Source organism: Miscanthus floridulus, unplaced genomic scaffold (genome assembly GCF_019320115.1).
Source record: "Miscanthus floridulus cultivar M001 unplaced genomic scaffold, ASM1932011v1 fs_230_1_2, whole genome shotgun sequence".
Lineage (NCBI taxonomy): Eukaryota > Viridiplantae > Streptophyta > Magnoliopsida > Poales > Poaceae > Miscanthus > Miscanthus floridulus.
In genome coordinates, this window is record NW_027096421.1 from 1 (window position 1) to 10,501 (window position 10,501).

General features: G+C 46.8%; 1 protein-coding gene across 1 annotated transcript; it reads left to right on the plus strand.

The window, feature by feature from the left end:
- The first annotated feature begins 6,756 nt into the window (after window positions 1-6,756).
- LOC136530904 (uncharacterized) lies at window positions 6,757-8,187 on the plus strand. Its single transcript, XM_066523620.1, has one exon. The coding sequence runs from the start codon at window positions 6,757-6,759 to the stop codon at window positions 8,185-8,187; it is 1,431 nt and encodes a 476-aa protein (XP_066379717.1).
- Window positions 8,188-10,501: the final 2,314 nt, after the last annotated feature.

Genomic DNA, 10,501 nt, shown 5'->3' on the forward strand with positions numbered 1-10,501 from the left:
GCCATATTTCGAGGGGGAGAATAGAAAGACTAGTTAAGAATGATATTCTTCTTCCATTAGAGTTCTCAGATTTAGAACAATGTAGAGAATGCATAAAAGGAAAGTATGTAAAGAAAATTAAGAAAGATGTCAAACGAAGAGCAAGAATTTTACATATTATTCACACAGACATTTGTGGTCCGTTTCCTGTAAAGAGTGTGGATGGTTATGATTTGTTCATAACATTCACAAATGATTGCTCCCGTTATGGCTACATTTATCCAATCAAAGAAAGAACAGAAGAATTGGATAAATTTAAGATATTTAAGGCAGAAGTTGAAAACCAACATAATTTAAAGATTAAGATAGTCAGGTCCAACCATGGGGGGAGTACTATAGTCGGCATACCCCATATGGCCAAGTTCCTAGACCCTTTGCAAGGTTCGTATAGGAGAATGGCATAGTAGCCCGGTATTCTACACCGGGCGAACCTCAACAGAATGGAGTAGCTGAAAGACGTAATCGTACCATGATAGATATGGTGCGCAATATGATAAGTTACTCCACCATATCATTGAGCCTATGGATGGAGGCGTTAAAAACCGCTATTCATATTCTCAATAGAGTACCAAGTAAGTCGGTGCCCAAAACACCGTATGAGTTGTGGATAGGAAGAGTACCCTCACTAAACCACTTATGTGTGGGGGGGAGTCCTGCTGAGGCTAAAGTATTTAACCCAAACATTGGGAAGCTAGATCCTAAAATAGTAAGTTGCCATTTCATTAGCTACCTAGAAAAGTCAAAAGGTTTTCGTTTCTACTGTCTAGACAGACATACAAAGTTTGTGCAAACGAGACACGTTGTCTTCCTAGAGGATGAAATGGTGAGGGGGAGCATGGTAGCTCGAGAAATTAACCTTGAAGAGAAGCGGGTGTATGCGCCCACTCTGATGATTCATGAGCCATTTTTCTCACTACCTGTTGTCGCTACACCGATAGTGCAAGAGACTGTAGTGCTAGCACCTGTTATTATTCCGCCTGTGGCAACAATGAATGACGATGAGAAACTTGTTCTTTAGGATCCTGTAGAATCTATTGCCACACATGAGGGGGAGCAACAATAGCCTCAAACAGAAGATGTGCCAAATGTGGAGGCCCCTAGAAGGACTCAAAGAGTTAGAAAATCAGTTATTCCTGCTGACTATGAAGTATACAACACTGAGGAATTTCAAATGGAGGATGATCCCACCTCATTTGAAGAAGCCATGAGAAGTGATCATTCATCAAAGTGGCTTGAGGCCATGGAAGAGGAAATGAAATCTATGAATGTCAATAAAGTTTAGGACTTAGAAATAATTCCTAAAGAAACCAAAACAGTAGGTTGTAAATGGGTCTACAAAATAAAACTTGACTCTCAAGGGAATATAGAGAGATATAAAGCGCGACTTGTGGCAAAAGGCTTTACATAAAGAGAAGGGATTGATTACAATGAGATATTTTCTCCAGTCTCATGTAAGGATTCCTTCATAATCATAATGACATTAGTGGCACATTACGATTTAGAATTACATCAGATGGATCTAAAGACGACATTTCTCAACAGGGACTTGGAGGAAAATGTTTACATGGCACAACCGAAAGGTTTTGTCATGGAAGGAAAAGAACGAATGGGTTGCCGCCTAAAGAAATCCATTTATGGATTAAAACAAGCTTCAAGACAGTGGTACTTGAAGTTTGATCAGACAATAAGGAATTTTGGGTTTAAAGAGAATGTTGAGGACAATTGTGTCTATGCAAAGTTTAAGAATGCGAAGTTTATCTTCCTTGTCCTGTATGTGGACGATATCTTACTTGCTAGTAGTGATGTCAGTCTACTATTGGAGACAAAGAAGTTTTTGTCCTCAGAATTTGATATGAAAGATCTTGGTGAAGCCTCGTTCGTTCTAGGGATCGAGATTGATCGAGATAGAAGTAAAGGGGTATTAGGACTATCACAAAAGGCATACATAGAAAGGATCTTAAAGAAATTTAATATGCACAAATATAGTCCCTCACCTGCTCCTATAGTCAAGGGCGACAGATGTGGAGATTTTCAATGCCCTAGGAACCAATATGAGATCGATCAAATGAAAGCGGTTCTGTATGCTTTAGCTGTTGGAAGCTTGCAATATGCTCAAGTATGTACGCGCCCTAACTTGGCATTTATTACCCGGGTAACTTGGCAGATTCCAGAGCAATCCTGGAACAGAACACTGAAAATTAGTAAAGAAAGTCTTGCGTTATTTTGCAATGAATGAAAAGCCTCATGATGACGTATAGAAGATCTGATTCACTCCATATAGTGGGATATTCAGATTCTGATTATGCGGGAGATGATAGAAAATCCACGTCTAGATATGTATTCACTCTCGCAGGGGAGCTATTTCATGAAAAAAACTCAAAGCAAACCGTCACTACATCGTCCACAATATATGCCGAGTTTGTAGCATGTTATGAGGCAACGGGGCAGGTGAATTGGCTAAAGAAGTTCATACCCGGTTTGAAGGTGGTTGACGACATCTATAGACCACTTAAGTTATACTACGATAATAATATGGCAGTACAGTATGCTCACAACAATAAGTCAAGTGGTGCTGCCAAATACATTGACATAAAGTATTATGTTGTGAAAGATAAAGTCTGGGATCATGTCATAGTCTTGAGCATATAAGTACCGAAAAGATGCTCGTGGATCCGCTTACAAAAGGCTTACCACCCAACGTGTTTAGAGAACATGTAGCCGGCATGGGTTTAAGGGAAAGCCTATAATTTCTGGACAAAAGAAGGCCCATAGTTAAGTATCTATTTCAGAACAGAGTGGTGTGTGTAACTGTTAAATCTATCGGCAATTGATCGTGACGATGAAACATGCTCTTATGCGCTAATCTGTAATGGAATGAACAAAAGTAAATGATATGAAATGAAAAGTTGGTAATGAGATCAAGGGGGAGAATGTTAGTTTGATCTCCACCAGTAGCCTCAATGGCCTATTGGGCTCTTGGATCTACGCCCTGACAGGGGCAACCCAACCCTATATGGTTGGTGGGCCCCTGTCGCACAACACTATAAACAGAGGTGGGGATCAGGGCTCTTACTACGAGGGTTGACCGGAGCCGCCATGACCCACAACAAAAAACCTAACCCGATCTAAAGAGTGTGCTGCCGCAACGGGAAGACCCACTGACTTCACCCGCCACCAACCTCTCACCATCGCCCTCTGCATCGCCACTGGACCTTGCCACCACTACGCTGGACTCCACTGCGCTGAGCTGCCACGAAACCGACGTCCAAGCCGCTTGCGGCCACCTTGGACCCAGTGGCGGATCAAGGGGGGGCTGGAGGGGCTCCAGCCCCCCCTAATTTCTGATTTCAATGCTAATTACTGTAGCAAAAACTTGATTTCACACCGTTAAATCTTCGTGCAAATCAACATCTCTGTTGTTTTAGCCCCCCCTTATCCCGCATCCCACATCCGCCACTGCTTGGACCAAATGATGACCTAGGGTGAGGTACATCAACAGTTTCCCCATCTAAGTAAAGATGCTTAACTTGATCTACGGAGGTACACTGTTTCACAACACGTATCGCTCGTTTGCATTTTGTTGGGGCTGTGAAGCGCTGGTACAATTCTGTAGAATCTCAGCTTCATTGGTGTAGTTGAAAAACTCTGTCCACAAATGGTCATGAATCGTTTTGGGAAAGATCACCATGAGCTCTGTTACGCCAGCTTTTTCAAATCAGCCAAACTGGCACAGTAGCTGAGTATATAGAACAATTCTCTGCAATTGTTGATCAGTTAGGGGCCTATCATAGAACTACAGATCCATTGTTTTACACCATGAGGTTTATATATGGCTTTTCTCTGCATCGCCCCCCCAACCCCTGGGTGCCAAATCTTGCATATGAGCAGCAACAGATTCACTGACAAATGTATGAGAACTTCCCGAATCAAGTAGTATATGAATTGGGACTTGAGCCAAGAAGACCATCAAAGCACGTAGTGCGAGGAGCAGATACCCCAGAAACTGCAGCATGGACAGAATCAATTGAAGCTGTGCTGGTTCAGGTTTCTTCAACCACCGCGTCAGAAGGCTCGGCTGATTCTTCCAACGAGAATAATCCCAAAACTTCCTCCAGTATTGAAGCTGAACAGCTTGAGGGCACACTGTGATCGCGTGACCATTTACTGCCACAGTGGAAACACAGCCCCTGAGAGCGCCTGAGCGAATGTAGGGCCGCCCATCTTTCATCAGCAGATGGAGCTCGGCCGATGTCCAGAGCAGGCTTGAGTTCCACCGACATCGCAGGTTTTGGACATGTGCCGATGGTAGAGGTAGAGGCAGGGCTGTCCTAGCGAACGCTTGGCACCAGACGATACGTCCCACTTGCGAACCTGAGCGCGCCGTGGAAGCTGGAGGTTCACAAGTGGACGTATCGTCTAGAGCCAAGCCGTTCGCTAGGACAGCCCTGCCTCTACCTCTACCACCGGCACACGTCCACAAACCTGTGGCATCGGTGGAACTCAAGTCTGCTCCGGACATCAAGCCGGAGCTCCATCTGCTGAAGAAAGATGGGCGGCCCTGCATTCGCTCAGGCGCTCTTAGGGGCTGTGTTTCTGCTGTGGCAGTAAATGGTCACGTGATCACAGGTGCCCTCAAGCTGTTCAGCTTCAAGTATTGGAGGAAGTTTTGGGATTATTCTCATTGGAAGAATCAGCCGAGGCCTTCTGACGCGGGGGTGGTTGAAGAACCTGAACCAAGCACAACTTCAATTGATTCTGTTCGTGGCTGCAGTTTCTGGGGTATCTGCTCCTCGCACTATGTGCTTTGATGGTCTTCTCGGATCAGTCCCCAATTCGTAACTACTTGATTCGGGAAGTTCTCATACATTTGTCAGTGAATCTGTTGCTGCACATATGCAAAGATTTGGCACCCTGTCTAACTCTGTTTCAGGTCCAAGTTGCTAATGGTCAGGTTTGTCCTGTACTCAATTCATTCATTCTGCAGTATGGTCTGTTCAGGGATTGCAATTCAAGTCTGATATCAAGGTGCTGCCGCTATCCTCTTTATGACATGATATTGGGCTTAGAATGGTTAGAGAGTCCCAGCCCCATGCAAGTTCACTGGGCTCACAAATGGCTCAAGATTCCTTATGAGGGTACCACAGTTCAGCTGCATGGTTTTATTGTCTTCTATTCCAGAGGGATCTATTATACGGTTGTGTGCAACAGATACATCTGACGAAGTTCCACCTGATACTTGGACACCTGAGATTAAGCAACTCCTGCATGATTTTGATGTGCTATTTCAGCAACCTTCCCAGCTGCCTCCTTCTCAGGCAACTTATCATTCCATCCCTCTGGTCCAGGGAGCTGGTGTAGTGTTTTCTAGGCCCTACCGCTTTGCTCCAGCAGTTAAGGATGAAATCGAGAAACAAGTTCATGAAATGCTTGCTTTAGGTCTTATACAGAAAAGCTCTAGCCCGTTCTCTTCACCTGTCTTGCTTGTGAGGAAGAAGGATAATACCTGGCGATTTTGAGTGGGCTACAGGCAGTTAAACTCTATTACAATGAAGAGCAAATACTTGGTGCCGTTGATAGATGAATTACTTGATGAATTGGGACAAGCTTCTTGGTTTACCAAAATAGACCTGCGATCAGGATTCCATCAGATTCTGTTACAGCCGGGTGAAGAGTACAAAACGGCGTTCCAGACTCATTTTGGTTAATTCGACTTTTGCGTCATGCCTTTCGGGTTAACTGGTGCCCCGGGTACTTTCCAGGAAGCAATGAACTCAACTTTGGCCCCATTCTTACATAAATTTGTTCTAGTATTCTTCGATGATATCTTGATCTTCAGCAAGACATATGAAGAGCATCTTATACACATCCAACAAGTATTTTAGTTGCTTCTGGAACATGAGTGGAAACTGAAGCTGTCCAGTGTGCGTTTGCCCAGCGCAGTATTCAATATCTGGGACATGTTATTTCTTGTGATGGAGTTGCTACAGATCCGGAGAAGATATCGGCGGTATCCAGTTGGCCTACTCGTGTGTCTATTAAAGAATTGAGGGGCTTCCTGGGCTAGCCGGTTACTACCGCAAATTTGTAAGGAATTTTGGCCTCATTGCAAAGCCGCTGACAGAACTCCTCCGGAAGAACACAATCTTTCATTGGACACCAGCCCATGAGCAGTCCTTTCAGGCACTTAAACAAGCATTAATCTCAGCACCAGTTCTCGCATTGCCTAAGGCCTGGTTTAGTTCTAAAAAATTTTCACCCCAAATTATCACATCGAATTTGCGGCACATACATTGAGTATTAAATATAGACGAAAAAAAACTAATTGCACAGTTTGGTTGAAAATCACGAGACGAATGTTTTAAGACTAATTAGTCCATGATTAACCATAAGTGCTACAGTAACTAGCATGCGCTAATGATGGATTAATTAGGCTTAATAAATTCGTCTCGCAGTTTCCAGGCGAGCTATGTAATTAGTTTTTTTTTAGTATAGTATCCGAAAACCCCTTCCAACATCTCCGAAACATCCAATATGATATCTAAAAATTTTCATTTCGCGAACTAAACAACCCGTAGCTTTTCTCGGCCTTTTGCTATAGAAACTGATGCTAGCGCCGTGGGAATTGGAGCTGTACTTACTCAGGATGGTCACCCACTCGCATATATCAGTCGCGCCTTGGGGCCTCGGTCACGTGGGTTGAGCACGCATGAGGAGTACATGGCAGTTTTGCTAGCTGTTCAGCAGTGGCGCCAATATCTACAGTTCGGCGAGTTCACTTTATTCACTGATCAACAAAGCCTGGCGCAGTTAACTGATCAGCGACTCCATACCCCGTGGCAACAAAAGCTATTTACCAAACTATTGGGGCTTCAGTACCGTATCGTTTACAAGCCTGGCAGTGCAAATCGGGCAGCCGATGTTCTCTCCCGCTGGTCTGATCCTGAGTCATCTTGTGCCGCATTGTCCGTGGTTACTCCGCAGTGGATTCAGCTGGTAACAGAAGGGTATGCTAATGATCCTTTTACTCAGTCTATGATTGCTCGCCTGATAGTTGATCCACAATCTGTGCCCAACTTCTCACAGCGTGATGGGGTTCTACGTCTCCATAACCGTATCTGGATTGGCGAGAACCCAGCAATGCACCAGCGGCTTATTCAGGCCTGTCATTCCAGGGCACTGGGTGGGCATTCCGGATTTCCGGCAACGTATACACGTATGAAGCGTTTGTTTGCCTGGCGCGGCATGAAGACGGCAGTTCGTGAGTTTGTTAGCTCCTGTATCACCTGCCAGCGCGCCGAGTTCTGGTATAATGCCTCTACCCACTCTGCCATTGGTATTTCTCCCTTTGAAGCTTTATATGGATATCCTCCACGCCATTTTGGCCTCTCTGCTCTGGATGCTGTTACGGTGCCTGACCTCTCTGTTTGGCTTCAAGATCGTGCTGTTATGAATGATCTCATCCTCCAGCACCTGTCTAGAGCAAAGGAACGTATGAAGCGTCAAGCCGACAAGAACCGCTCGGAGAGGCAGTTTCAGGTGGGTGATATGGTGTTCCTCAAGATGCAGCCCTATGTTCAATCCACTTTAGCTGCTCGTGCAAATCGGAAGCTGGCCTTCAAGTATTATGGACCCTTCAAAATACTTGCTCGAGTGGGTTTTGTAGCATACAAGCTAGAATTGCCATCAACAACCTCCATCCACCCAGTGTTTCATGTGTCCCAATTGAAGCAAGCTATACTTCCTAGTACTCTGGTAACTCCTTCTCTTCCTGCTGACATTGAACTTCTTCGTATTCCAGAGGAAATCTTGCAGCGCCGAGTGATATCGGTGTTCTCCAACCCCGTTGAGCAAGGACTGGTGCTGTGGTCTGGTTGGCCGAAGGAAATGGCAACTTGGGAATCGCTGGAATCTCTTCGTCAAGCTTTTCCTAGAGCTCCTGCTTGGGGACAAGCAGCTACTCAAGCCCCGGGGAATGTTAGCAGCCCAAATACTATGTCCGGCCCACGAGATGAAGTCGCAGAGGAGCACGTGAGCGTCGGCCCAACAAGAATGTCGCCGGTGACATGTGGGCGTGAGTGCCAGTGTGCACGAGTCCAGGGCGTAGCCCATGTAATCGCCAGTATATCAGTAGACCGAAGTGAGCAATGAGGGGTATCAAACTTGTATGAACCAACTGAACTCTGCCTAAGAACTCCTCGTCGATTCACCCCGATTCCCTCCGCTTGCTGTTCATCCAACTCGATCACCAATTTCTTCCACTCTTCCACAATTGCTCCTATCCCAACTCTGTTGCTGCTAACACATTGCTACCTCCCACCCTGTTTCCAAGCCAGTTTCACCGTACCACTCAATCTTGGCCAAGAACCAACGACTACTTACTCTACAATAGACAAACGATCATGTGTTCCACTACACGATTACATAGTCGCAAGCTAGACAATCAACACATGATCTAAGTCTGCATGATCCATTTAAAAATGGAATATGTTGCCCGAGCGTAAGCGGATATGTGAATCGATGCCAAAATGGCGTTAGTCTTAGAGATTGTATGAAAGACATGGGCAAGAGATGAAGACGTCATTGTGAGGAGTAATCACACTGGCGACTATCATCGGCACCCGCTTGATTACTTGCAAGGATCAAATTGCATGAGGGCCACCGGTTGGAGACAAGCATGGGGAAGTGAAGACCCATCTAGTTCAGTAGGGGAGGTAAAGCAGCGTGGTAGTCTAGGACTTCCATGCTGCCCGTGGGAACGACCACCCCCACCTCGACATGCCCCACTATTGCAGCCACCATGTCCGGTTCGTGGACATTGCCTTTGTAAGACCGTGGCTACCATGTCGCCTCAGCCAAAACCAACGAGGTGGCAAGATGCCGTGAGGAAAAGGCAAGATCTGGTGGGGAGGAGGAGGCTCAATTCGGTAAACATAGGTTGGATCTAGTCAACTCTGGTCAGCCGATGTCACCATGTTGACTAGGGAAGGATAAAACGCCCCATTTCCGTCTTCACTACCCGCGGCGTAAGAATTCAATTTCATAGCTTCAGGTTAACATTCTTAAATATTGAAGAATAATTGATGCTTCCCAACATATGACTCTCCATAGCTAGCTTGGCACCTCAACTTGCTTGATCACTTTTATGTCACACTAGATAAATGCCCGTGCGTTGCAGCCAAAAAAAATATTATCTTGATAATGTAAATATGAACGTGTCATATACTAAATTACTCTGAATTGTCTTCATCTTCGGGTTCCAGATTTGCCGATGCATGGCCGACGGCACCGGGATCGTTCAGTTCCAGACCGCGCGAATCGAGTTTGCACCTGCACGGGCGTGCCCGGCGCGCCCACCGTCTGCCCAGTGTCGGAGCACGAGCTTCACACGGAGGGCTGGCCGCCGGAGATCAGACACGACCACCGGGAGTACGCTCCACTCCTTGATCCCGGCAAGGACAGGGTGAACCCCAGTGACGACGTGTTCGCGCACCACATACACCTTCTTCTTCGGGCCCGGCGAGGTCGTAGCGATCCAATCGCAGGCCCCGGCCGCCCTGTGCTCCATCGCCTCGCGTTTCGTCCGCCTCCACATGTTCGTGAACGCCTGTGTCAGGAACCGGAGCGACCGGCCGGTGCCCGCGGGCGACAGATGCAACGCGTTCGCTTTTGGTGGCGCCGGCCACGGAGCTCTGCCGGAGGCCCTTCCGCTACGCTCTAGCTGCAGCTATTGGCAGTGGTGAAAGCCAAGGCGCGGGTGTCGCGCGAGGGATAGGCGAAGGGACGTAGGGGAGAGCGGAGCGACAACGCGTTCGCTTTCGTGGCGGCGTCCGCACCGGCCAGGGAGCTCTGCAGGAGGCCCTTCCGTATACGTTGCAGCTGCTGGTGGAAGCCAAGGCGGCAAGGCGCGGGCGTCACGTGAGGGGTACACGGGAGGGACGAAGGGGCGAGCGGGGCAAAGGGAGAACGCGCAGACGATTGATTACCTCCTGTCTTCTTGGTAGGGATAAACGGATAGGATACGGACGGATATCACCGATATTACATTTGTTTTCATGTTTTTGTTCGGATTCGGATTCGAATACGGATAGTGTCAACTATGTCGGATAGGATACGATTGGATATCGACATCATAAATATGTGATTTAAGTATTCGGATACGGATACGATATCGGATGTTGAATATCCGGACTCGGATACGGACAGATCTCAATGTCTCTAAACGGATTCGGTTTCGAATACGGTCAGAAAATATTCGTACCGTTTTCATCCCTGCTTCCTGGTGAGGTCGATGGATAGGCTCGTATCAAACTCGGAGTTCGCGCGCGCACACACGCACACGAAGGGCCCGTTCGTTTCCAGCCTGGAACTGTTTTGGGCCTGAAACCATTCCATACTTTGTACTGGGCTAGAAATGTTCCTGACCGTTCCAGGCCGGGAATGCCTAACCGAACGGGCCGCAAGG

What these genes read in the sequence shown, in the direction of transcription:
- LOC136530904 (XM_066523620.1), top strand. Translation starts at nt 6,757, where the DNA reads ATGGCAGTTTTGCTAGCTGTTCAGCAGTGGCGCCAATATCTACAGTTC.